Source organism: Excalfactoria chinensis, chromosome 23 (assembly GCF_039878825.1).
Source record: "Excalfactoria chinensis isolate bCotChi1 chromosome 23, bCotChi1.hap2, whole genome shotgun sequence".
NCBI classification, from domain to species: Eukaryota; Metazoa; Chordata; class Aves; order Galliformes; family Phasianidae; genus Excalfactoria; species Excalfactoria chinensis.
The window spans coordinates 1,267,834-1,294,611 of record NC_092847.1 but is presented as its reverse complement, the minus strand read 5'-3'; the positions used below and the strand labels follow the sequence as shown (position 1 = coordinate 1,294,611).

Below are 26,778 nucleotides of genomic sequence, written 5' to 3'. Positions count from 1 at the left end.
GCCGGTGCGGGTCCCGCTGACCTCACAATGCGGGCGGGCGCTGGTGCGGGAGGCGGGCGGCGGGAGGCGGGCCGGTGACTCATGGCTTCCCAACGGCGGGCGGCTCCTCCCCGCGGCCGCCGGCCCCGCGGCAGCCCCCGGCACATGGGCCGCGGGTCGGGGCTCTCGGAGCCGGGGATGGCCGTACCGCCCGGCCGCTGTCCGGATTGCTGGGAAACGGAACGAGGAGGAGGTGGAAGTCGTGGGGTTCCCGGCGTGCCCCAGCTCGGTGTGTTGGTGGATGAAGGGGACGTGTTGCCCGGAGCGTTGCGGCTGATGCGGGAGCTGAGACCCAGCTGGGAGCCGGCCAGGGTGAAGACCAAGGTACGGAGGGTGCATGGAGGGGGTCCCGTGAGGGTGACTGTAGGATGCACTGCGGGGGCTGTAGGGCCTGACGTAGAGGGTATGTCATGCCGATGCCCCGTTCTCTCAGGGGCTGAGCAGGTGTGCAAAGCTCTCACACAACGAACCCCCCCCCTCCTCCGCAGGCTTTGGGTACACCAAGAGGAGCCACAGAATGGATGCATAAGGTCCCTCAGGGCTGGAGGTTGGGGGTCGTGTTGTCAACCCCCAGCATTACCCCACAGGTGCCATCAGACACCACACATCACAGCTGCAGAGTTGATGTGGGTTAGCAGCAGGTTTGCACTTCTGCCAGGTCGGTTCCTTTGCATACAGTGAGTTGGGATGGGTGCTGACATCCTGCATAGAGCAGGGCTCTCTTGTCCCAAGCTGGCACAGCATTGCTGGGGCTCTGCAGCCCCTGTCCTCCTCCATACCTCTGCCCAGGTGTGCAAGGTGTGGGGGGCAGAAAGGAAGCTGTTGGGGGCTTCGTTGCCATGGGATGACTTGGGATGGGCATGGAGCAGAGCTGGATGCACTCAACCATGCGTACGTGTGCATGCATGTCCTCTGAAGGCACACGCTTCCTGTGTGCCTGGAGTGCCATTAAAAATGTATTAATAGCCAAGTGTAATTAAATACAAGAAGCTGCAGGAAAATACATACGAAAGGGCAGATGGTAAGGGACAGGAAGCTTGGAGTTGGAGTTCCTCAGGCTGCATAGTTGGGAGGGCAGGAAATGTCCCGGGCACTGCTTAGCACCTCATACAGCTCTATGGTGCTTATGGGGGGAGCCCGGAGGAAGCAGGACCAGATCCTGCCCAGGAATGGAGAGGAGTTTGCATTCAGCAGCAGCTCGTATGTGCTGGGTATGTTTTTAATTAGGAAAAGACCAAAAAAAAAACAGAATAAAAGAAAACTTAGGAGACATCAAGGGGAAATCCTCTGGTTACGTTTCTCTCTGCAAGAGGTATTGGGATTGGATTGGAGCGGTGCGTGGTTCTCAGCTGGTTCCTATTAACTTCCCTCTGTAGACTGGAGCAGTGCCCGGTTCACACCGCCTCGGTGTGCAGTGTTGGGGCACAGCTGCCTGCAGGGACTGTGCCAGGCTGTGCCTGCAGCATGGAAAACCCTCCCTGCACTTGGGGCAGGGTGCAGAAAATAAGGAGGCCGGGTGCTTGGTCTCATCCCATTGCCAGGCTCCTCATGTGCTGCATGTTGTGCTGCTCCTCATCCTTTTGGTTCTGCTCCCTGGGCAGCTGTATCTCTGTGCTGGAGTGGTTTTTCAGTGACTCAACCAGCATGATTACCTCCAAAGGGAAACAGCAAGACTGCAAGGATTTGGGCACAGCAAAGGGCTCTGCTGTCCCTCCCTCCTAGGATTTGTTTTAGCTTAACTTTGGCAGCGAGGTGCTCTGCTGCAACAAGGGCCAGCGCTGCTGTGATGTGTTTGGTGCTCAAAGAGAGCCAGCGTGGGCATGTGGACACAGGGCTGCAGGAGGGCACAGAGCTGCACCTCTTCAGTATGTTTGGACAAAGCTTAGGGCTGCTACACAGCACTTGCTTTCCCCCAACACACACACACCTCCTATGGAGGAGCTGCCCCCAACATGGGCATGCAGGTTGCTGCAGAGCCGGGTGCGTGCAAGTCTCCAAACTCAATGGCCTGGAATTCAAAGGGGATAAGGCTCCGTAATCCCATTAAATCCACTGAAAAGGGCTGATGGGGCCATGAGGCAGTAAAACAAGGTGCTGTGTGGACCTGGCCTGGAGGCAGCACTGAGTACCTTGAGGAGGAGCTGCTCACCTGTAGATGTGCACGTGCAGCTGGCAGACATCAGCACAGCGCTGCAGCATCTGCTGCGTGCTGGATTTCTGGAGCCTGGCAGGGCGAGGAGAGCTGAAATAGTGGTGGGAAAACAGGTTGGCTGGGTGGGAATTGCAGCTCGGTTACTTGCAGCATCACTTTGCCCAGCTGTGGGTGTGAGGATGATGGACACAGCAACCCGTAATGCCCGGCTGTGTAATTCCAGTGCAGAGTTTCCCTCAGCAGGCTGCATAGGGAAGCCCTATATATAGGCACCCCACATAGGAGCGTGAGTTGCCGAGTGAGCTGTCTAAAATTAGCTGTCCCACCCCCGTGCACCGCTGCTCCCTACCACGCACCCTCCCAGCATCACACCAGGCTCCGTCTCGCCAAACAGCGAAGAGATGAAGGGAGAACACACTGAGGATGGTTCCCCTCCGTGGCTGAGCATCCTGCCCTCATTATAGGGACCCAAACCCCTTGTGATACCCATAGAGATAGTGCTGCAGCCCAGGGCAGGGTGAGGACCCCAGCGCAGGAGGAGCGGGGCCTGCATGTGTGTGGGCAGGCGGCCAAATTGGGGCTCCCAGAGAACAAAACTCTCTTTCCATCTGTGAGGAACCATCAGAGCAATGACAAGAGACGTCCCCAGCAGAGACGTCCCTGCCTATCAGCGACTCGTGGCCCCCGCGGGGGAGGGTCAGGAGGAGGAGATGGGGTGGTGGTGTTTGCTCAGCCTTGTTTGCTGTGCCTTTGGTGGTTTGTGCCAAAAGGGTTGGTTGTTTTTTGGGACCGGTTCCCAGGGTTGCTGAGATGCTGGCTGTGCTTGCAGCACATCTCACTGCCCCTGAGCAATGAGGTGAAAAACAGCAACGTGTTTCCCCCCACCCCCCCACCCCCAGAAACACTCACACTTTGATGCAGATGAAGCCTTGTGCCCATGCAGAGCCCCAGGTTGTGTTTGAACCCGTGCAATCTCATGCCACATCCCACAAGAGCTTTTTGTGCTGCTGCGTGTTCCCCTTTCCCCATTGCCTATAACTGCCAGCACTGTGTCTGTGCCATGAGGAAGGGGGATCCCAGTGCCCATCCTGCATGGCAGGGACGTGCGGGCATCGCTCTGCCGCCCCTTCTCCCCTGCAGCTCTTCACCGACGGCATCACCAACAAGTTGGTTGCCTGCTACACGGATGAGGACATGGCAGATGCAGTGCTGGTCCGTGTCTATGGCAGAAAGACGGAGCTCTTTGTGGACCGGGAGACAGAGCTGAGGAATTTCCAGGTGCTGCGTGCCCATGGCTGTGCCCCCGACCTCTACTGCGCCTTCCAGAATGGGCTCTGCTATGAGTTCCTGCCTGGCATCGCCCTGGGACCCGACCATGTGAGAGACCCCCGCATATTCAGGTGTGTGGGACCCCCAGTGCTGGGGTATATGGGGTGAGGGAGGGAGCAGGGTGAAGTGGGACCATGTTTTCAGCTCTCTTCCTCTCTGCCTTTGCTCCAAACTGGCACCCAGGTGCTCCAGTCCTACCCTTCCCTTGCTCAGACCTGGGTGGTGATGGGGTCAGAATCCCCAGTGCTGTGCACTCCAGTGGGGCTGAGTCAGCAGCTGTGATTTTATGGCTTTTTGTGAGACCCACATGAGGATCGTGGCTTCTGTCTGAGCTCACCCTTGGAAAGGTGAATGCTGACTCAGATGGGGGTTTGAGATCCTTCAGAGGCTGGCACAGAGCAGGGAGTGAGCTGGGCTGTGAGTGTGTTTTGGGGCATCTCTGTTGAGCCAGCTCGGACTCTTAACTCACACCTCATTTCCAGGCTGGTGGCCCAGGAGATGGCCCGGATGCATGCCATCCACGCCAATGGGAGCCTCCCCAAACCCATCCTCTGGCAGAAGCTGCACAAATACCTCGCCCTCGTGAAGACACACCTCAGCCCAAAGGTACCCAACCCCAGGTAAAGGCAGAGGGATCCCAAAGAGCCAGGCTTTGGCTTGGGCACCCACTGCCCACCCATCTGTAGGTCTTCTTCCTATGGGACATGGGTCCACAGGTAAAGCCTCTGCTGGAGTCTGGGCTTCCTGAGCAGGGGCTTAGGGAGTGCTGGGGTTGTGGACAAGCCCCTGAGAGCTTGGGGTGTCCATGGGATGGAGGTACCCTCAGCTGCCTGCTGCAAGAGGAGCTCTGTGCTATGGCTGCCCAGCACCTGGGCAGGGTCTGACCTGAGCCATAGACACCCATGTGCTGTGATAACCCTCCTCCTCCCTGTGACTTTTGCCTGTGTTTTATGCCGTCACTAGGATAAAATGGAGCCCAAAGCTCTTCTTACAGTGGGATCTGAGCAGCAGGATTCTGCTAGCACTGCTGGAGGGGATGCTGGCAGCCCAGCCCTATTTCAAAGCACTTTATCCTATTGCTGGGGGGGGCGATGCCATGATGGGAGCCTGGGTTCATGTCAGGTGAGTGAGGGCACATCAGCTCTGTGGAAGGATGCAGGCAGCCCCCTGAGAGGTGGCGGAGGTGAACAAACCCCAAATCAGGCAAATAATTAACCAGGTCCCTGGGATGGGATGCGGGGCAGTTCCCGGTGCTTTACCCAACTCTGCACCTTACATGAAGCCAATTTGGTAATTATTAACGTGCTCCATTCTTGGAACTGCAGCTGCAGAGGTTACAGTGTGTGGGGCCTGGAGGATTCAGAAAATTCCCATCACCTTTGGGTCAGTCTTAAAGATGAAGGGAATGGCTGAGGTTGTGCCAGGTGCCCTGGGGGACCATGTAGGATGCACCAAGTACCTGAGCTGAGCTTCCCTACCAATCCCTGCTCTGTGTCACTAATGAACTCATTTATAACATGCACAAAGGGAAGCTGGGGCAACGCTTCCCCTCTGCCCCTATGGGAGGTGAGTATGAGCAGAAGTGATTCTGCCCCCTCCCCTTCCCCAGCCTCCACCAGGACGTGCCCAGCCTGGAGATGCTGGAACATGAGCTGGCCTGGATGAAGGATACACTCTCACAGCTGGGCTCCCCCGTCGTGCTGTGCCACAATGACCTGCTCTGCAAGAACATCATCTACAACAGAGAGCAAGGTCAGTGACAGCAGCAGAGGGGTCACTTTGTTCCCCCCTCCCTGGTGCTGTTGGCTCCAGCCCATTGCTTTCCTTTGCAGAGCACGTCCGCTTCATCGACTATGAGTACACTGGCTACAACTACCAGGCTTTCGACATTGGGAACCACTTCAATGAGTTTGCAGGTGAGCTGGCTCCTCTCCATGGCTCTGAAGCTCCCCCTGGGTTGGAGCAGCTCCCCACTATCCACCTGTCCTTGAGGAATGAAGGAGGGAGCTGCATCTCCTATGGCCACCACTAGCTTCTCTCCTCTTGCAGGTGTGAAGGAGGTGGACTACCGCCTGTACCCCAGCAAGGAGACCCAGCTGCAGTGGCTGCACTCCTACCTGCAGGCCTACAAGCAGCTCACCCAGGGGGGACAAGGAGGTACCGGGGTCACTGTGTCTGAGAAGGAGCTGGAGGCTCTCTATGTGCAAGTGAACAAGTTTTCTTTGGTGAGTGTTGGAAGGAGCTGACTTGTCCCCACGTTCTCCTTTTCACTCGTGGGGTTCAGGTGCAGTTGGGTGAGGGCTGGGGGCTGCCCCACAGAGCCTGGCTGTGCTCAGAGGTGCTGAGCTTCAGGGCAAAGTCAAAGATAGCCCTCATGCCTTCCAGCAGAGCTTTTTGCTGCAGCAGAGACCTGGCCCAACATGGTCAAATCTCATATTGGTTGTGAGGTCAGGAGGAACTTCCAGCAGCAAAGCCATACTCTGAGCACTCTGTACTGCTGCTCAGCATCCTTCCTCACCTGGGCTGCCATCCACTTTTGGAGCTTATAGAAACCCACACCTGGGCTGTGCTGCTTCTGATCCCTATTCTGTCTGTTGCAGGCATCCCATTTCCTTTGGGCATGCTGGGGCCTGATCCAGGATAAATACTCTACCATAGACTTTAACTTCTTAAGGTGAGTCCATGCTGAGCTCTGCAGAGCTGAGGGGACCAATGTCTGAGCGCTCCATACTGGAGAGATCCCATGACCCCAGCTGGGTCCATGTCTCATATCTGTCCCTCTTTTGGCAGATATGCAAAGCTAAGGTTTAGGCAGTACTTCAAGATGAAGCCAGTGGTCACAGCCCTGCAGATCTCCAAATAGCAGCTCTGGCCCATGGGACCCTGAGTTATTTTGTCCTTGCTGCATCCACAGCCCTGGCACCTCCCTCGCCCCCTCCCCACCCAGGGGTGAGGGCAGGTCCCAATGGTGGGAAGGGGGAAGAGGAGCTTTGCCCCAGCCACCGATTAAAGGAGACCCTGGACATACCCAAGACTGGACCATGAGATGCTCAAGAGGACCACGGAGAGGTCCCTGCCTACACAAGGACACCTCACCATCGCCTTACAGCGAGCCTGGCTCAGCCCCACTGCCTGGCAGCCCTGTGTCTTGCTGGCATTGCTGCTGCTGGGCCTGGCACTGGGAGGAAACGGGATCCCTCATCCATCCATTCAGGAGCACTGAGCACTGCTGGGATGCTTTAGCTGCCCTGTGCTCACGCTGTGCCCGTCGGCTTCACTGTCCCCTCTGCCCTGCCTGCTCAGTGCTCCTGACCCCCAGAACCACCCTCCAGAGGTCTGTATTCACCCCAGAGCTGGGGCTATATCTGAGCACGGGACACTTTTCCAAGCAGGATGGGTGCTGCTGCCATGGCACTGCAAGACAGCGAAGGCAGCATCCTCAGCAGTGCTTCAAGCACTGCTCTATGCTCAGCTTGGAGCTGTACCTCCCCATGGCCCCATCAGCTTCACCTGCAGCATCCCACAGTGCAGCAGGGGGGGCTCCCAGCCCTATAACCTCCTTATGTCCCCCTGTGTTTGGGAGCTCAGTGCAGCCGCATGTGCAGAGAGTGGCTGCCCCATCCCTGCACCCCTATCAGTGCAGCTCTGGAGGCCCATGTGGGGATGCCCTGGCAGGAGGTGGATGGAGCTGACCTGTCCCAACAAGTGGGTACAGCTTTGTCCCCAGCTGGTATTTGGCTGCTGTCCCCTCTGCAAGGATGGGCCCACCCCACTGAGCACTGCCCAGCTCGTGACAGTGGTGGTGCATCAGGTGGGGGCTGGGGGACACGGTCACTTGCCTTGGCTGCTTAGCAGATGCCATGGGAAAAAGCATCTGCCCCCCTCTGCCAGGGCACAGGAACCTAACTCAGCAAAAACCTGCGACTTTTGTTGCATCTGGTGGTTGTTTTGGTGCACAATAAAAGCTGCTGGTAGCTGGAAATCGGGGGCCAATGGATCTGTGGTGCCTGGTGCAGGACTTGGGCTGGTGCAGGAGCTGAGGGGGTCCCTCATCACAGGGTGTGCTGCTGCTGTTGCCCCCCACCTCTCCAGCAGAGCAGTGCCCCCGCTTCAGGCAGGGCAGCATGGAGCAGTTGGCTGCAGGAGGCAACAGGCAGAGGAGGCTGAGCCCCAGAAGTGGGGATGAGACAGATGAGAAGGGGGAAGGGAGGAGAGGGCAGAGGAAAGAGCAATGGAACAGCACAGAGGAAGCATTGTATGGAGCAGGAAGACAGGTGGGAAGGGGGAAGGAAGCTCCCAGATGTCTATGCTGGAAGCCTGGATCCCGAGCCCCCTGGGTTGGCCAGACCCAGCCCTGAGCTCAGCTCCAAAACATCATCTTTATTGTGCCAAGGGGTGGAGAGGGCAGTTTGTAAACAAGTATGTGAAATATACAGGTTAAGTTACTCGTCGTCTTATTAACAAAATAAAGCTCTATCTATATTTACAGTCTTTAAAAAAAAAAAAAGAAAAGAAAAGAAGAGCTGCCCCTTTGATATTCATGGCCACATCCAGCCCCCAGCCTGAGCTGTGCCATGGGGGGAATAAATAATGCGCTGAGAAAAGGGGAAGAGAGAGGGGGGTGGGCAAAGAGAAAGGACCCCCACTGGCTGCTGTGGCCCTGGAGTGCGGGGCAGCAGTGGTGCTGCTGCAGCCCCCTAGCAAGGGTGTGATGCATGCAGCAAGGCTGTGCCTGGCTGCTGCCACACGGCGGTGCATGTGCTCCGCGCTGCGCCGGGTGCTGCATGCACAGCCACTGCTGCACCCGCATGCAAACCCTGTGCTGGGTGCACGGGTGCTGAGCAGAGCCAGGTATTATTTTTTGTTTCCTTTTTTCTTCCTTTTAAATTGCTGCCATTTTTTCCTCTCTTCCCCCCCCCACCCCATGCCACAATGCATGGGGTGAAGCCTGCGCTCACAGAGCTGCGGTGCAAAGGAGGCACCGGGGGATGCATGGACCCAGAGCAATGCTGTGCAATGGGGCTGCCTGAGGGCTGGGGCACAGCCAGGGAACAGCACCCTCTTTATTTACAAAGTGGGACAGAGCATCGGGAGCATAAAGGGCTCCTCAGTGCCCTTGGCTTGCATTCGGGTCAGGCAAGAGCTAAAAAAGGCTCCATAGGAATTCACTGGCAGGCTGTGAGGGGGAATGGCGGTGGGGTGGGGAGGGCTGGGCTGAGCAGAGCTTATGGGTGTCCCCATAGCCGGGGGGTGGCAGGTGGCGTAAGTAGGGAGTAAAGGGCTGGAGGTTCTCCCATGTCCCAATCCCTTCAGGTCCTTACTGGGGGCTGCAGGGTCCCCGAGCCATCAGCTCTTGACCGAGCTGCAGAGCCCCATTCCCTTACAGCAGCAGCGGCACCACCACGTACCCAAATCCCCCCCATCACCCCCCCACCACCGCTCATCTCATCCCTGCAGCTGTTGGGTCATTGCCTGAACCACATCCCATCCCATTGGGGGTCACCAGCGCCTGGTGCCAGCCAGCCCCGCTGCCCCCCACCCTGGCCCCTCAGTCTGTCAGCACCACCAGCTCTCCATCGCTCTTCTCCTCTCCCTCCGAGTCCTCCTCCTCGCTGTAACGATACATCTCACCATCAGCCACCGAGTGCCCATCGTCCCCACCGCCATCACCTTCCTTCAGGCTACGAGCGCTGACGATGACGGGCATGCTGGCGTCCACACCGCGGGGCAGGTAGTGCTCCATCAGCGGGGATGGCAGCTGCATGCCCACCGGCCGTGGGTACAGCACATCCGAGGAGCCGGGGGGCAGCTGGCTGCCCTGGGGACTGCAGGATAAGGGGGGGGGGGGGGGATGCCATCAGCGGGATGGGAGCGGGGTGAGCCCCTCGCTGCCCCCAGGGCATCCCTCTGTTTTACCCTATCAAATAGCCCTGCCGGGCGTCCTGCCGTCGGTTCCTCATCAGTGCTTTGTACTCCCCAACACGCAGCCGTTTCCCCTCCACGATGCACGTGCGTTTGGGTCTGGGTTTATACTTATAATCAGGGTACTTCTCCAGGTGCTGCCGGCTCAGCCGGGCTTGTTCCTCGTAGTAAGGCTGCTTCTCCTGGTTCGACATCGACTTCCAGCGGGAGCCTGGGCACAGAGGAGGCCATGGGGTGTGTTTAGCCCTTGCCGTGCTGCAGCTTTCCCCATGGAGATCCGTGTGCATGACCCCATGGCAAGAGGGGATTCACGCTCACGGGGGCTGGATTTAGATACTCTTTAAGGTTCCTTCTAACCCAAGTCATTCTGGGGTTCTAGGAATGCTCACATGCTGCCCTATGCACGCTACACTGCAATGTGCAGTAGTTGGATGCATCCCTGGACCATGGGGCCTTCAAGTGAGATAGGAGCTGGGGCTGGGCTGGTGTCACCCCTGGGATCCCTGCCATGCATGGTCCCCAGCCCTGACCTTCTGGGGCACCTCTCCCAGTGGGTGCTGTGGCTGCAATAGTGTGACTCGGATTCCCCCATTGGCTGACCTGCACTCTCACCTCCACCTGCACCCGAGGCAGGAGGGGAAAGCAGAGCACAGCACAAGGCTGGGGAGACCCGTGTCTGGGTCTGGGGAGTGATGGTCACACTGGAGGGATCGCATGATTGCACCATGGAGTGGGTGTGGGATGGCTCAGCCCAAACTGCAGCTTCCACTGCTTAAAGGGCATATGGGGAAGAGCAAGCCCAGCTCTCCACACAGGTGCACCTTGAAGGACAAAAGGCAGCAGCTGAAAGGCAAATTACAGCTGGGCACCAGGAAACAATTCATCCTGCTGGGAGTGGGGAAGCCCTGGGAGAAGGTCCATGAGGGGTGTGGGATCTTCACCCTTGGAGATGCTCAGAACCAACATACAGCCTTGAGCATCCCCATTCCCTAAAGCCTCCCTTGGGTCTCCATCCCCTAGAGCACATCTCCCTCCCCTGCACCACCAGTTGGGTATTCTGGGTAAACCAAGGCACGGAGCCATGCACATCCCACATCCTCCGTCTGGCTCAGCCCTTCATGCTGCCTGAGCCCCACGTTCTCAGCAACAGCCACACAGGGAAGCACACAGCAACCAAAACCCCCAGCCTCAAGTGAGCACCGGTCCCAGCCTGCTCAGCTGCAGCTTAAATTTGCCCCAATGAGCAGCGAGCGGCTCCGGCTCCCCAGGCAGAACTGAGTCAGTTATTTAAAGCCACGGACATCAAGTATGACAGCAACCAGAACACCACACACGTCCGGCTCCTGGACCCCTCTCCGACCCCCAGCGGTTATGAGCAGATCCTGCCTGCGTGCTCTTTTCAAAGGGAAAAGCCCAGCAGTTGTTTCGGTTCTTTTTTAAACGAGCGGAGCTGCTATAAAGAGGTGGAGGTGGAGCAAAGTGCGTGAGCCTTCGGATGGGCTACTGGGAGACCGCACCGATTGCTTTTAATAGCTGGGGTGAAACAGGCTGCCCCAGGGCTGGGGTAACAGCAAGATGCTGGTGGGGGGGTTGGGAGATAAGGCTGGAGGATGCTGCCAGGCAATTGGGGATGGTGCAAAATCATCTTGCTGGGATACAGCAGCATGGGGCACAGAGAGGGCTCAGGGGTGGCAAGTAAAGAGTTGCACTTGGTGGAGGATAGCAATGAAACAGTGCTCTGAAGCCTGGCATAGAGGGGAAATTTGCCCCAAAGGTCCCTGCCCAAAAGGATGTCCGTGGCCACTCAGCAGTGGGTCCATGTCCACCCTCACCCTGAGCATGCAGTGTGTCCCTGCTGCTGCCTCAGCCTCTGGTTCCTCTTTGCACACCTTTGTCAATCTAATATCATGGCCCCGTTGCTGCGCCCCCCAGTGCTGTGGGGTGTGCAAAGGATTTCCTTCTCCATCCCATCCCGCACCACAGCTGGGATCTCCCACCCAAACACAACGAGGCAGGGGTGGACGCGGAGCACTCACCCAGGATCTTGCTGATACTGGAGTTGTGCATATCTGGGAACGCCTGCAAAATCTTCCTCCTCTCATCCTTTGCCCACACCATGAAGGCATTCATGGGCCGTTTGATGTGGTTGTTGTTCCTGGACTCGGGGAAATGCCGCGTTCCTATGAAGGGAACCCGAAAGGCTGGGTCAGAGCAGGAGGAAGGAGCGGTGTGGCACTGCCCTATGGCACCCACTGCCCCCATACCGTCCATCTCACAGCTCAGCAGAGCCTCATCCAGGCGGTGTGTGGGTGTCTCCTCCATCCGCTCCTTCACAGGGGAAGCATCGATGCCAACGTGGTCCTGCAGGAAGCGTGGATGGAGTCATTGTGGGGTGCAGTGATGGAGGGGGATGGGGATGGTGTGGGTTGGGCTCACCTTGCGGTAGGGATGGCTCAGTGCTCCCTCCATGGCACCGCTGTGGCCGTGCAGCAGCTGCCGTGCATCCTGGATGGCTTTGGTGATGGCATCGCCCTCACCTAAGAATCCTGGTGGGAAACCAGCCCGGGGCACCCATCAGTATCCCAAAACTATATAGTGCCTATCCCCAACCCAGCAAGAAATGGGGCACCCAGAGAACCCCAACAAGGTGGGACTCCATGGAGCAGAGCTGTCTGCTGCCTCTGGGTGGTGTTGTGGGGAGGTTTTAGGACCCTTCATGGGTGGAGGTGATGGGAACCCACCCAAGGGCAGGTTGGACGGGCTGCTCTGCAGGTCTCGCACGGCCCCGTGGCTTGGTGTGAGGGACTGGCAGCTGCTCATCTTCAGACTGGGTGAGCTGGAGGCACTGGGGAGCTCGGAGCCTTTGGGTTTGGCTGTCAAGTTCAGCGGCTGTGAGGTCTCCTATGGTGGAAGGAAGGCAGAGTGTGATGTGCAGCCACTGGCACATCCCCAGGTGCAGGGGTACAGTGAGTGCTTTGGGGCTGTAGAGGCACTATGGAACCATACCTGCATCTGGAGGTGGCCGGAGCCACTGGGTCTCTTTAGCGTGGGAGGAGGAGGGCTGTGCAGCAGCTGCACGGGGTAATCCACTGCAGGGAACAGAGGAAGTATTGGGGGATGAGGGCACCCCACAGGCATCCCTGAGCCCAGGGGACTCGGCTCACCTGGCTTACAGGGGATGGGCTGGATGGGCAGCGCTATCTGGGGGTCCTGTGTCACAGGAAGGGGCTGATGGCTGGGGGTGAAGGCAGGGATCATGACGTAGGGCATGTTGACCTGCTGGAGGAAAGAGCACCACAGATAATGGTTGTGGGATGGCGGAGCTGGGTGGTGTCCCCACTGTCCGGCTCTGTGAGTGGGTACAGGGGTGTCCCACACCTTTACCTGGATCTGTTGCTGCAGCAGGTTGATTTTGTGCTGCTGCTGGATGAGCTGCTGCTGCTGCTTCGCAATCTGGAAGAAAGGAGACAGAGGGCACGTTAAAGACTTCCTATGATTCATCCTCAACATGGAGATAAGGGATGGAGAGCTTTGACCCTGAGCCACCCCATAGCAAGCAACAGGATGGGAAGTCTTGGGATGGGCACAGAAACAGGGGAGGTTTCTGGACAGATACCAAAGAGTTTCCTCCTCACCACTTCTAGAGGGATTCTGTCCCCTGGACCCTTCCCTCCTGGTCCTGCCTCTGTAGTCAGAGGGTACCAAAGTGACCCCCAAAGGGACACAGGTCCCCCTGGAGCCCACCTGCTCCTGCTGCTGCCGCGCCAGCTCCATCTGCTGCTGCTGCTTCTCAAAGAGCATTGCAGCCATGTTCTTCTGCTCCGAATGGGCTGTCAGGAGCTGATCCCGCAGCGTGGACAGCTGGTTGATCATGACGAGCAGCTGGAGTTCTTTCTCTGCCAGGCTCTCCTGAGTTCCTGAATAAGGAAGAAGCAAAGTTGGGGGCTGGAGAAGCAGCATCACCACCACAGGTGGGGGCTGCAGTCAGAGAGGTGTTGAAAAATCCCTCTGTGCCATCAGAGCAAGGTTTTATCAGGAAGGACCAGTTCTGGGTAATGAGCATTTTGGGTAAAGAACTACAAAGCTCCCCAAAACAAGACACTGCAGACACCTCCCCTCCTATTGATGGGGGAACACAAAGCCATGTGGGCACCTGAGGGGGGCACAGAGCACTGAGGTGGCACAGAAGACACCTCACCCTTCACTTCTTTGGTCTCAGCAGCATTTCGGCCCAGCAGCCTCTCCTTCCAGTCGCTGGAGAGTAATTTCTCAATGGTTGGCATCACTGTCATCATCAGCAGGCACCGCAGTCAGCAGAGCAGGTTGGGGAGAGGAGAGCCATGTGAGCACAGCTTGAAGCTCCTCACCGTGGCTCTTGCAATCCCAAATCTTTCCAAACATAAGAGGTCCCAGAAACCTTTCTTACCCTCTTTTAAGTTCCTGTTGAAGTCCAGCTTCTCCTGGCTGCCAACAGCAGGCTCGAAGGCTGAGCACCGCGGTTCCAGTGCATCACCAGCAGGTGAGCAGGACTCCTGCATACACAGAGCATCACTTGGTGGAGAACCCAATGACAAGGACATGTCTCCAAGCAGGAGACACCAAGCTGATGGGGTGCTCAGAGCTGATGGGATGTTGTTTCTTTGGAGTGCCCTGCTTCTCCAAGCCCAGGGACTGAGAATATTGGTCAGAGAGAGAGGAAGCTCGAGAGCAATTAAAACAGGAACATAAGAGAGTGGCCGTTGTCTTGCACGTGGGGACAGTGGAGGACATCTGCAGGTGGCCTTGAGGGCTGCACGCCAAAGGCAAATCCCAGGGCTGACCCGAGAGCACTGACAGCAGCCAAAAAGCCTGGGGGGAACCTCAGGTTTCAGCTTCATTTCCTCAGGATGAGGAATAAAAGCTCAGGGAAACGACAGCCTCCGTCTGCCCTGGGGTGGGATGTAGTGCACTGCCAACCCAAAGAGACCAGGGCTCGGTCAAGGCCAGGAGCAGGAGTGGTCACAGTGATAGGACCCACCTGTGGTAATACCTGGGGGTCTGTGCCCTCTCTTGGTGGTGGTCCTGGGGGGTCGTTGGGATGGGGCTCAGTGCTGGGAGCAGCCCCTGGTGGGCTCTCGTAGCCACTCTCCTTCTTCTCCTCCGTCTTGATGCTGCAGTTCACCATGCTGCCTGCCCCATCGAGCTCCAGGTGGGGAGAAACGGGGCTCCTCATGGACATCCTGCAGAACAGCAGGGTTGTTAGCAGAGAGATGGGGGTCTCCCTTCCCCCTCATACACCAGGGGCACCCCTTTGCCCAGCCCTGCCCCATGCTGGTGGTGAAACTGAGCCCAGGGTGCCCTATGGGCTCTCCATGTCCAGCCCCCAGCAGGGCACCATGGGGCTCAGAAATGTCCTAAGGGGACACCAAGCATGGCCAGAACTAGGGCTTTTTTTTTCCATGGGATGTGCCCAAAGTGATGTGCCACCTCCAAATCCCCTGCACAGCCCCAGCTCAGCACAGGTTGTGGTTCCCAAATGGAACAAGTTGGGATCCCACTGCATCCACTTCATACTCCCAGCAGGGATTTCCCCCTCCAGGGACCACCAGCCCTCACACTGCACAGCAACAACGGCACCAAATGTCCCCTCTCCACCCTTCACCTTTGAAGGAGGAATAACGGGGGAAGGAAACCATCAGGGATGGGATTTACACCAGGATGAGGGGCACGGGATCATGGGGACCATAGTGTGCACCCTCCAGCAGGGACCCTACAGCCCTGCACCCATCAGGGTGTCCTACTTGCACCCCACCATCCGGGGGCCCCCAGGACAGGACCGGGCTGCACCATTTGGGGCAGCGGTGACACAACAAACAAAGCCAGGCTCAAGCTGCGAATTAATCAAACTGCTGAAAATAAAACCTTCCTCTCAGGAACTTCAAACAAAAGAAACGAAAACAACAAGGCCGGCTGGGTAATGAAAAGCCAGGGCTCTGAATAGGGGACAAAAGGAAGTGGAACAATAGGGTGTTGGACAAAAGCAATAAAGTAAAGGGAAGTGTGACAGCTCAACAATGGGGCACTGTGCGAGCCAGAGTTTCTGATCTTAGCAGGGCTTTTTTTAATCTCAGTTCCCTGCCCTTCTCTGAACAAACCCACGGTGCTCTCCGGGCTCTGGCCTTCCTCCCAGCTCCAGCCCTGCACGGTATCTGCCCGCATCCTGCAGCACCACCCGCTCCCCCTTCCTGCCCCCCAGCCCACCTCGGGAGGCAGCCCGGTAATGTCTCCATCTCCTCTCCAGCCCCCTCCGGGATGGATGCTCATAAAAACACCCCGAGGGATGGGGAGGAAATGGGCCCTGCTGGCTGCAGAACGGGGCCAGCATGAAGCCAGCGGGATGCTGCGCTCAATGTGCTCTGTGCATCCAGGTGCCCCCAGAGCCTGAAGTGCTGCAGGTGGGGAAACTGAGGCAGCAGTGGCTCCTTTTGTGGCTCAGGGGTTGATGAAGGGATAGTGAGGAGTTTGGGTGGGCGCTGGGTGCTGCTCCACGTGCATGGGGCTGCAACAGCAACAAGCAGAGCTCAGTAGGGTAGAGAAGCAAGATTGGTGCTCCTAAGCTCCGCTCCATGCACTCCTGTCATCATTTCCTCTCCCTCCCTCCAGCAGGGATGCAGTCAGCCCAGGGATGCCCACACAGTGCACAGCACTGAGCAGTGCCCAAGGCTGGAGGAGTACAAAAGCAAAGTGCCAGCACTCGGTCAGGTCACATTCCCATTGTGCTTCACCTCCCCGGTGCCACTGTAAGTTTACTCTTAAAATACGGCCGGTGCTTTAATAGGGGTCTGTGTGAAAGGGGCCTCGTTGTGGGATTATTATATGGTTTGCTGAACAAAAAAAGAAAATAGGGAGAAGAAAAAGAAGAAAAGTGAGTGGTGATCTTGTTACAGGGCTTGTTCCCATAGCGAGGCTGTGTTAGCTGTCTCAGGTGTGCTCAGCTCAAGGGCTCCTCTGTTGCACAGACAATAGGGACGGGAACAATTGCCTTGGCACAGGGAATACATCTTCATGTAAGAGATCTTCGCCTTTAATGTTTGCTATTTAATGAAGGGCGGAGGGGAATGGAGCGAACAGAGCACAGATGAGCAGTGCCAGCCTGGAGAGCCACAGCAAACAGTGCAAGCACGAGGACAAGGTGTACCCAAAGAACATCACGAGTGGGGCTCCTTTCCAAAGCCCTACAGCTGCCACCCCAGTGTGCATCGCTTTGCTCACTTTACCTGCAATCAGGCTGCCCCAGCTAGAGCTCAGAGCCGAGGGCTGAGGTTTGGGGATGGCGACAGCCAGCTTTTCCTTCTCCATTCGTACCCCTCAATGGCACATCCTGCAATTCTCCCCTTGTGCCGTGCCACCCTTCCTGGCTACGAGCTGATCCTATCTGACCCGTTTGTATTGCAGCTGAACAGCTCGTTAGGGCAGAGGCAGAGCCAGCAGCAGCCTAGCACCATGGGTGATGCCAATGTGCCTCTTGCTGAGCTTCCTGGACCCCTAGAGCATCCCCTCACTTGCTCACCAGTCTCCAGCACCGTGGAACACAGCACATACCTCTGCAAAGCAGCAAGAAGCCAGCAGAGATGTGCTGCAGGGCTGCACCAGGCTCAGGGCTGAGGGTTCTTGCCCCTCAGCCCAAAGTAATTCCACCCCATGGGACGGCATGAGAGATCCCACATCACAGAGTGGGACATGGCAGCATGAGGGAGTGGGGACATGGGAGAGCATCCCAACGGCTGACGGGGTGAGTTGGGTAGCCTGGATTTTATGACCTGCCCCATCTGCCCATCATCACATGCACCGACAGAGCCAAGAGGCTGGTGGCTTTTTTTCTTCTCCTCTTTCTACACATAAAAAATATCAGCTCTTAGATTCCCTTCCACCTCCCCACATACACAGCAAGCCAGGAGGAAAGCACCAAGCGTAGCCAAGCACAAAATCCAACAGGGCAGAACAGCACACAGCACAGAGCAGCAGGAAGGCACTGCAGGCACGAGCTGCGAGCACCCCCAGGAGAAAGAGCAGGGGGAAAAAGAAACCACACACAGGTTCTCTCCTTCCAACCAGGGCTCAAGGAATCCCTCCAGCCACCGGCACAGACAATAGCCCGTCTCCTGCCAGACGAGAGGACTGCTTTCCTGCCAGACTTGGAATGTCCTTTCGGGGCCCTTTCCAAGCGTTTCCGCCCAGCGTGCCTTCGCACATAAAAGGAGGGATGGCTTCCTCCTGCCACAGCCACTGTGTGCCTGGGGGGGACAGGGGGGGTGAGGGGGGTGGCTGAGGTGAGGGACACAGCTGGGAACTTCATGGGGTTGCCATCCCATGGGGACGCAGGGACAGCGGGGTGAATGGCAGAGAGAGGGCAGCGCTTCCTACACTGGGATCGGGGCTCTGGTGTGTGTAAAAATAGAGGGTCATGGGGTCAAGTCTCACCTTTTTGAGCTTGCAAGGGATTGCAGCCAACCTCTGGCACTCTACACTACGGCATATCTGCTGTCCCCAGCGCCGTGCTGTCACTAGTGGGAGGAAATGGTGACCTTTGGGGATGCAGCAGAGCTGGAAGCACAGCCCATGTGGCTCCTGGCCAAGCAGGAATCATCAGCGGGGCTCCTGCTCAGAGCCATTCACAAACTGCCAGCAGCCCAGAAACACCCAGTGTAGGACCATGAAAAAGCAGGTTTTAAGCCCAGGAGACACCTGGATGTCTGGATGCTGAAGTCACCCAGAAGACATGGACAGCTGAAGGCATCCCATTGCAGAGCCGCCATCACCTCGTGGCAGCCACAGCTCCACGTGTCCCCACCAAACCAGGCGGTGCCGCAGCGGAAACGTTCTGTGCTGGGGCCAGCCGACTCTTTGCACATCCTCTGCAACAACTCACCTGCAGAAAAGCCCCAACCTCTGCCTTCCCAGCAGGCTGCCCAGAGCTGGCGTTACCGAAAAGCTGCAACATCAGCACCAAGAAGGAAGAGATTTGGAAAGCATCGCTCCCAGTTCACCTCGGCAAAGCAAGAGCTGGGATTTCCCAGTGTCCATGCAGAACAGAGCTCTCTTTGTCTGCTCCTCGAAGACAGCATGGCTTTGCATGGGGGCTTGATGGCATCTGGAAACATCCCTGAGGGCTCAGAGCATGGCGGTGACATTGAGGTGACGGAATTGGCATCATGGAAACTTCCAGCAATGGGCGCGCAGGAAGGAGTGGGGGGTCACACCTCTGTGTGCACCCATTGCCACCCACCTCCCCTCTGTCCCCAGTCCAGTCAAGCCTGGGCCTCATATCCCACAGGGAGGAGGATTCCCCCTTTGCTTCTAGAAGCCGTGCGTGGCTCTCCAGCACTGCCACATTGGGGCTCTCAGTGGGGTGGAGCACCAATTCTGCATCGCTCAATGGAGCGTAGAAATGCACAGCTCCTGTTGCTGCACAACCCATGGAAGCTTTAACCTTAAAGCAAGAGGAGGATCCTGGAGGAGCAGTGAGCACTGCTATGGGATGCTCAGTGTGGGCTTGGGAGAGCAAAGCCCCCTATGATGACAGTGAGAGGTGAACACCGCGTGCTGCCATCCCTGGCACATGGGTCCCTTTGGCACAGCCTGCAGAGCTCTCAACCTCACCACATCCCTGGGCTCTTGGTGGCCCTTTTTTACTCACAATTTCCAGCTGACTGTAAATTCTGCTCTCACAGATCTTCCCAAGCTCTCCTTACCACGCTGCTCTGCTTGCATACAAGATGGCAGAGGGACACATCACCGCCACACGGCACCTTCCTGTCACCCCCCCCAGCACAAGGGTTCAGCTGGGACCTCCCCCCTGCCCATGGGATTTATTAGGTAGGGAACGATCTCATCAGCACATTGGAATTATTGAATTACAGCCCAGGTTGCAGTTGGAAACATCCTTAGAGAAAGGTCTGACAGCACCCGAATGGGAACCAGGACACGGCTGGGACACGGGCAGCATGGAGACAAGGAGGTTGGGTGACTCCCTATTACCATGTGCTGGGCAAAGAGCAAACAGCACTGAGCATCTCCCCAAGCCCTCACCCGCTCTGCAGAGCACGGCAGGAAGCCGTGCAGCCATGCACAGCATTGCTTTGCACGCTGGACACTCAAAGCGTTCTCATTTGCACGTCTTCAAGAGTTTTTTTTCTCCCCTGCAGGTCTCTAAATACCACAGCAAAAAGAACAAGCCCCAAAGCTGTAATATTTTCCAAGTCCCCCCTTCAAATTGCGCCTCTTTTCCTCTTTTAAATACTTTTTAAACCCAAATCTTATCATTGGTGGAAGCCTTTGCATGGGTGGTTAGAGAGGAATGGCCACAAGACCCAGAGGGGTCGGTCAGGACGACAGGGCCCCTCCACCAACCCCCCCAGCCATCCATATTGCTCTCAGCTGCCCACCCTCCGCCCCTCAAAGCACGATCGATTTGCAAAGAAAGAGCAAATAAAGGAAACCTTTCCCCTAATGGAGGAGGTGAGGACGGGGACGACTCACCCTGCACGGCGATGCCGGAGCGCACAGAGCTCCGTCTCCCTCCTCTTTGTAGCAGTTTCTGCCTTCTCCTCACCCCAAAGCAGCCCTCGGGTTTATCGCAGAGGCCGATCTCGGTGCAGGTTTTGTGCTATTTCACTCACTCAGCGTTTCCAGGCAGAGTTTGTTCACAAACAATACTTTCCAATCGCATGACGGAGGGGCGAAGACATTTGACCCTTTTCCTCTCCCGCTCACCACCTCAACAAGAAGGAGCTCAGCTCAGCCAGGCTCAGCCCCAAGCACTTGGGGACTAAGGGATGGGATGGAGCACGATGCTCCCCAAGGCACTAATCCCCCTCCTCACCCCTTGCTGACCACCTCGTGCCATTTTACACCTTCCACCAGTGTCACTTTTTTCCCCAGTTGCCCCCCAGGCTGTGAGATTTTTGGGGAGCTCCTCTATGGGGGACTCAACTTTGGGAGTTCTTCTTTGGGGTTTCCTCTCTGAGGGCTCTTCTTTGGGGTCTCCTCTTTGGAGGGCTCCTTTTTGGAGGGTACCTCCTTTGAGGGACTCAACTCTTGGGGGTTCTTCTTTGGGGTCTCCTCGTTGGGGTTTCTTCTTTAGGAGCTCCTCTTTGGGATCCCTGGTTTAGAGGACATAACTTTGGAGGCTCCTATCCGGGGGGGGCTTCTCTTTGGGGTCTCCTCTTCAGGGCTCCCATCTGATGGCATCCTGGTGTTTCCAGGCTCAAACACGTGTACCCAAAGCAGCTCAGGGGCCCCTTGAAGACAGCACCAAACCCCAAACCCCGCGGCTGCACGTTTCCGCCCGTGCCAGCACCGCTCCCTGAAACCCACACTGCCCCAGAAACTGTCAGCTTCACCTTGTATGGGTTTGTAACAGCAGCAAACAGCCTCATGCGCCCAAGCAGCTGCTTGGCTACAGGGGGACAAAGGCTCTATCAAGGAGACTAGGGGGGGATCTTGCCCTCTCCAGCTGCCAGAGGGGCTTGGGGCAGGGGTGACGGCCACCTCCCAGCTGCTGGGGCCATTTGACATTGCAACAACAGGTTTTGTTGGTGTGACAGGAGCTGATGGCACCATCAGCAGCTTCCTTCGGAAAGCAGAGGGAACCTGGAGCTCAGCACTCATGGCCAGGTGGGTCGGGATGGAGATCCCCAAGGAGAATGCTCTCAGCTGGACTTCTCTCCCTTATTACTGCGAGCTCCAGTCACTGTGATGGTGCTGCCCCTTATCTATGGGGCAGATCTGAGATCCCATGCTAAGGGCTCAGTGGGGAGCTCGTTCCCCATTGCCCTACACCCCTCCAGCAGAGTTCCTCCCAACCCAAGGAGTTCACCCCAAGCCCATTGCTGGGAAAGGGACCGTTTGTGGGACAGAGCCCACTGAGCAACACTGCATCGCACTCACACACCCCACATCGTTGGGTTCACCTCTTCCCCTCCCCTGCTCATTTCAGAGGAGATCGAGACCATGAAAGCCATGCAGAGAGATGTGTGGACAAGCTCCTACTGGCCCGCCAGGATTATTTTCATTGCACAAGGGCTCAGACTCTCTAGCAAGCTGCAGACAGCCCTCCCTGCTGCAATGGGGTGTCCGATTGCCCCTGACCACCCCCATGTCCTGCAGCACACAAGGGGTTCTTTGTACCCATGCAGCCAAAATGGCACCTGTCCCGCTCTGTGTCCCCACATCCCCTTGGGTCCCCAATCCCCCCCTGCAGCAAAAGGCTTTGGCTCCACGTGCCCGGTTGGCTCCTGCATGGCTGAGCAGGGCTGTGGGGAAGCACAGTTGTTCTGTGCACATGCATCTGCACTCCCTGCTGCTTTGCACGCCACTTTTGGCCATAGGGGTGCATGAGCCTGTTGTGGGCTTCTCTGGGCTGTGCCCACCTTGTGGCCGCACATGGGAGAGCCACATCCCATAACCAGCACCAAGCAACCCTCCCCTACAAAAGCACGCTTTCCCCAGCTCAGTTCTCAGGATGGACCCACAAACCTGATGCAAAGCAGCAAGATGAGCCGAACATAGGAAGCCCAAGAGCAGGTGCTGCAGGTGAACACACAGCCCACAGCACAAGAGCCCCCAGGAAAGGCAAACACCGTCCTCTTTCTGCCCACACTGCAGCCTGTGGGGCTACAGAGGGATCCCACAACTGCACAGGCACAGAGTGCCCTTGGGACCCCCTTAACACAAACCTTCCCAAAGTCCCCTCCCATGTCACGCACAGCAAGAAAGGTGAGCAGGAAAGCTCCTGAGCCTCATCCATTGGGGAATTCACCTGCAGAGCCCCAGGGGCTGGGGATGTCCATGTCCGGGTTCGTGTCCTCTCTGCCAGCAAAGCCCCACGCAGAGCAGCCCCACAGGCGGCTCCGTGCAGCCCCTGCCCCAGGGGACACGCTTTCCGGCTGGGCGTGCAAGGTAGAACAATGGGGCCGAGCCCTCTATTGTTCCAGACAAAAGATAAGCCGGGCTCTGGCATTCCCCAACCGGAGGGCAGAGGTTGGCCGAGCCCTTCCCTGCCCCGGCTCCATGGGGACAGGTAGAGAGGGGCTGCGGGAGGTCCTGCCCCCAGCTCACACCTCCATATACACTCACACATACTCTCCGGGACTGCTATATGGGAAGGGTGAGGGTTGCTAACTCAGCTGCTCACAGCACCCTGCAACAGCACAGCGAGCACAATGTACCCCACAAGCAATGGGGCACTGCAGCAGGGATGGCGGATGCCCAATGGAACTGATTGGAGCCTCAAACCATCAGATCTCAGCCAGGGCCACCCAAAATGCTGCTGGGAAGGATGAGGCCCATTACCTTGTTCCTCTATGATGAGGCAGTGGGGCTGAGCTCCACTTCCAGCACGTGCTCAGGACTTGCATCAATGCTTTGTGAGAGGCGATTTGGACACTGCATTCCTCCCCCCTTTCTCCTTTTCTTCCCACCCCATCCCAGCAGTCCCAACACCAACCAGCAATGCCCCCTGCATCTCCCCAGTGCCAAAGCAACAGCATCGAGCACACCGAGCACCCTTGTTTGGGACTGGAGCATATCCAGCATTGGACATATGGCCCCGGAGCAGGTGGGGTGGGAGGAGAGGGAGAGCTTCCAAGTGCAAAACCATTTCCAAAAGTCAATGCTTTTGCCATCGCTCCTCCCGTTGGGAGCGGCCGGGCTGGGGGAGCCCCATGCTGAGCACAGGGCACAGCCCGAGGGAGAGGGTTTGGCTCCAAAATACTCTCCCAAAAGGCATTAGATGGGATGGGGAAGAAATGGGGGGGGGGGGGGGAGAGGAAAGGCACCGACCGCTTTCCCAGCAGCACTGTCACAAGCCGCCCTAATTTATTTCCCTTTTGTCTGTTTTGCTCTGTGCAAAAAAACTGGGTGGAAACGGGGTGATGCATCACGGCAAACTTTTGAAGCAGCCCCAATCTTTCCCCATTACCCTCCCCCCCACCAGCACAATGAGACCCAAACCTCCAAAGCTGGTAAGAAACCAACAGCAGAATCGGGGACAGCCCAGAGCTATAGGGACACCACAGGGCTGCAGACCCCCCACCCACCCATCCAGGCTGAGTCTCCATCAGAGCACAGCCAGACCCAGCTGCTGTTGGATGCCCAGAAAGAGGCAGCTCACGTTGCTATTTTCTAGCAGAGAACGAATGCGTTTCACCAACAGTTTGCAGTGATGCTCCGCTCAGCGCACAGCCAAACCAAAGCAGAACAAAAGAGTCCAATGGGTTTCCCCCCATGCTGTTGTCCAGAGCTGTAAGGAGCGACTGCCCTGCCCAGGAATGGGGGTTTGTTTTCATTTCAATACACAGTTTGTAGGAGAATAAACATGATGCCTTTTACCAGCACGGCGGAGCACTTTGGGGTGTAAAAGCAGAGCGGAGCTGTAGTGATGCGCCTTGAAGGCTGTCCATCTGGTGAGAAAAGCTTTTCTGCTCTGCAGTCACACACACACATACAAAAGAAGCTCCGACCCAAAGTGTTCACAATGGGATGGGGCTGAGCAAGCAGGAGGGCAGCATCGTGTTGGACAGACAAAGCTGGGCGCACATGGGGTGGCAGTGGGACATCAGCCAGCGTGCCGCCCTGGGTCTGTGGGGAGGGATAGCCAAGAGCAGAGCCAAAATGCACCAAAATCCTCCCGAGTTTGTTTGGTTTTTGTTGCAAGGGATCACCGACCTGCCTGGCTCCGTGGCCTTCCAAGCATCCCATGTCCTGCACCCCACAGACCACCCTCATGCACGTGGATGCTCTGAGCCACCATGTTCTCAGCAGCAAACTCCAGACCCCAAAGCCCCAATGGATCTGCATCCCTGCTCCACAGCACCGAGCCCCCATCATCCCCATGCACTCACCTCAGTGTAACCCACACTGCCGGCCCTCAATGCCCCCATCCCCAACCTCTGTGACAGCAGCCCAGCCCCAGTGAGTGTCAGTTCCAGGAAGGCAACGGGCAGCAAACCCCTCCAGCAAGTAGCAAATGTAAAAATAAATGTGCTGAAAGGAGAGATTTACTGTGCTGCTGCTGCTGGAAGGAAAAGCCCATCCTCAGCATCCCACAGATGGGGTTAAATCCCCTCCAGCAAATAGCAAAGTTTACGAGCTGCTCCATCTCACTGCCAGGGTGCAGCTCCCTATGAGAAATGGGGAGCATCCCCGGGGCACTTCAGCCCTCTGGAACAAACTCTGCTCTCAGGACTGTGCAGGGTGCTGCGATTTAGGAGTCAAAAGCAGCAGCAGGGCAGGCACGCCGGCTATTGCGCTTTGCTTTGTGCACCCAACAGCTCCTACCAAACAGCCCCCAGAGCAACAAATGCACTTAGAGGAGAAGGAAGAGGGATATACTTTTAAAGCTCAGGTTCTCTGCTCCTACCTAACGGTGCTGCTGGGTGGGTGCTGAGCTCCTGCAGGGTGATGGGCTGCCAGTTGCAATGAGAGCTGCTAAAAACGTGGCACCCACAAAACCAACCTGCCCACCTCCAACCAAAGGACTGAGGCTGTTTTTCATGCGACGCCCCCGAAATCGCAGCCTTTCCAAGAAGAAAAAAAATGGAAACCGGTGCTGTATCAGTGTCAACAGGATGGATTCTGTGCGAAATCAAATTGAACTAAAAGGAAACTGCACGAATTACAAACGCGGGTTATTGGCCCGAGAGGGGAGTAACTGAGCGATATGATCTGGTCTGCGCTAAGGAGAAAATAACATTAGCTGAGCTAATGGTCCTTTTTCACTCCTAAAACCTATTACTCCAGATCTGCTTTGGAAGCAAAGTGTTGTCTATGGAAGTACCTCGTGAGACGGAGCAGCTTTGAGTGATGTGCAGCCACAGTCTGTCATTATTCCTGGGTAGCATCAGCAGAGTAGCCCCATGTCCAGCACTGGCAATCAGGTTGAGGTGGAAAGGAGCAAAGCTTTGCATCTGTTTGTGTATTTCATGTGAAAACTGCTCAGCTGCAGCTCGGGGTAACACAGCTCTGGGTTCATCTCTCCCACCACTAACTTCGTGTCAGCTCCCCTCCAGGTCCCACCACACGCACTGCCTGAGCCGAGGGGTCACGCCAGATGGAAAGCCCCCATATCACAGCCCCACAGCAGCATAGGAGCCCCAGCGTATGGCGGATCCCACGCAGTGACCCAAATCTGCCCTGAATCGCCCCAAAAAGCAGCTCCGGGGACGCAGTGACACGGATTGGCTGTAAGTCGGGCTCAAGCAGCAACAGCCGTGCCGACCCCAGCCCTCCCCCGGCTCTGCCCGGTGACAGCGCTGCTGTTGCATTGATGGAGCACTTTGTTGGATGGGCAAACAGCCGCGCGGTGCTGCCAGCAAGTTTTCCTGCTCTCACGCTCTGTGCCGGTAACCCGACGGAGCTGCGGGGATGGAGGCGGGTTGGAGCGATGCTAAACACGGGTAAATTGCCTCTGCCATCCAACAAGGCAGCAACATCACATCCATCTCCTGGGGGAGAAGGGACGGGGTCCCAAAGGATGGGGATCCAAAGGATGGGGACCCGAGCCCTGCACCCCTCCGAGCTGTTCAGTCCCACATGGCTGCACGCAGCCCCGCACAGCCCGTGTGTGGCCGAGCCTGGCTGTGCGCGGTGTGTGCCAGCACATGGTGTCTGTCTGGCTGTGCGCTGCGTCTGCCTGTGTCTGCGGGGCTGCCAGCCTACAACCCGCTGCCCCCATGCCCCCACAGCCCTAAAACAGAGCGCACAACACGGACAGGAGCTGTGCGCTTGGGGACGCGTCCCACCGGGAATCCTGGGGAGTGGGCTGCAATGGGATCACACTGAACAAGAAGCGGATGGGGGGGGGAGGAGGGTACCGCGGATTAACCCCTTCCCTGCCGCTTTCTCGCTCTCCCCGGCGTTGCTTTCGGAGTTTGCAGCCCCACAACTTTATAACAGGACTGGGGCCGTGCGGAGAAGGACGCGGCGTTCCGCTTTCCACCTTTCCCATTCTGTTTAAGCAAAGGGATGGAGGAGTGGTGTGGTCCCGCGATGCGGGTTAGGGGGCAACATGACCCGGGACGGCGCTCAGAGTCCCAGTGCTGTGTCCGTGCACTCCCCTCCCCCCCCCCCCCCCATCTCCCCCCGTAGTGCCCCACATGGCCGTGCTACTGCCCCGCTCCCTGCTCCGCCCGCACTCACGGCTCCGCCGCGCTGCAGCGCTGCGCCCGGGTCCCGCTCCGGTCCCACTCCCGGTGCGGGCTCCGTCACCGCTCGCCCGGCTCAAGTCTGCTCCATGTCCCCGGCGCCTCCGCTGGGAGCTGCCCCGGCGCCGGGCGGAGAGAGGGAGCGGGGAAGAG

The 26,778-nt window shown here is 57.3% G+C and overlaps 2 protein-coding genes across 6 annotated transcripts; one reads left to right on the top strand and one right to left on the bottom strand.

The window, feature by feature from the left end:
* Positions 1 to 36: 36 nt before the first annotated feature.
* ETNK2 (ethanolamine kinase 2) lies at positions 37 to 8,013 on the top strand. 3 transcript variants are annotated; one of them, XM_072355970.1, is made up of 8 exons: positions 37 to 363; positions 3,332 to 3,591; positions 4,003 to 4,140; positions 5,130 to 5,272; positions 5,353 to 5,436; positions 5,570 to 5,745; positions 6,121 to 6,194; positions 6,311 to 8,013. In XM_072355970.1, exons 1-8 carry the CDS (start codon positions 82 to 84, stop codon positions 6,381 to 6,383), a joined length of 1,230 nt encoding a protein of 409 aa, XP_072212071.1. In that variant the 5' UTR covers positions 37 to 81; the 3' UTR covers positions 6,384 to 8,013. The 3 variants fall into 3 exon arrangements, with proteins under 3 accessions (XP_072212071.1, XP_072212073.1, XP_072212072.1); XM_072355972.1 differs by having other exon boundaries at positions 119 to 363; positions 3,421 to 3,591; XM_072355971.1 differs by having other exon boundaries at positions 122 to 363; positions 3,291 to 3,591.
* Positions 7,884 to 26,778, bottom strand: SOX13 (SRY-box transcription factor 13). Of its 3 annotated transcripts, none has more exons than XM_072355967.1 (14): positions 26,621 to 26,778; positions 14,460 to 14,661; positions 13,869 to 13,974; positions 13,641 to 13,727; positions 13,187 to 13,359; positions 12,827 to 12,895; positions 12,607 to 12,721; positions 12,449 to 12,531; positions 12,184 to 12,343; positions 11,879 to 11,988; positions 11,707 to 11,803; positions 11,479 to 11,622; positions 9,437 to 9,653; positions 7,884 to 9,345 (listed from the first exon to the last, which is right to left on the bottom strand). In XM_072355967.1, the coding sequence occupies exons 2-14, from the start codon at positions 14,658 to 14,660 to the stop codon at positions 9,069 to 9,071; spliced, it is 1,839 nt and encodes a 612-aa protein (XP_072212068.1). In that variant the 5' UTR covers position 14,661; positions 26,621 to 26,778; the 3' UTR covers positions 7,884 to 9,068. The 3 variants fall into 3 exon arrangements, with proteins under 3 accessions (XP_072212068.1, XP_072212069.1, XP_072212070.1); XM_072355968.1 differs by having other exon boundaries at positions 8,405 to 9,345; positions 12,607 to 12,718; positions 26,621 to 26,746; XM_072355969.1 differs by having other exon boundaries at positions 8,405 to 9,345; positions 14,472 to 14,661; positions 26,621 to 26,746.

What these genes read in the sequence shown, in the direction of transcription:
- ETNK2 (XM_072355970.1), top strand. Translation starts at nt 82, where the DNA reads ATGGCTTCCCAACGGCGGGCGGCTCCTCCCCGCGGCCGCCGGCCCCGC. An exon ending in CGGCCAGGGTGAAGACCAAG is followed by an intron (nt 364 to 3,331) that starts GTACGGAGGGTG and finishes TCTCCCCTGCAG; the next exon opens with CTCTTCACCGACGGCATCAC. An exon ending in ATAGACTTTAACTTCTTAAG is followed by an intron (nt 6,195 to 6,310) that starts GTGAGTCCATGC and finishes CTCTTTTGGCAG; the next exon opens with ATATGCAAAGCTAAGGTTTA.
- SOX13 (XM_072355967.1), bottom strand. Translation starts at nt 14,660, where the DNA reads ATGTCCATGAGGAGCCCCGTTTCTCCCCACCTGGAGCTCGATGGGGCA. An exon ending in TGAGACCAAAGAAGTGAAGG is followed by an intron (nt 13,360 to 13,640) that starts GTGAGGTGTCTT and finishes TTCCTTATTCAG; the next exon opens with GAACTCAGGAGAGCCTGGCA. An exon ending in GCCCATCCCCTGTAAGCCAG is followed by an intron (nt 12,532 to 12,606) that starts GTGAGCCGAGTC and finishes TGTTCCCTGCAG; the next exon opens with TGGATTACCCCGTGCAGCTG.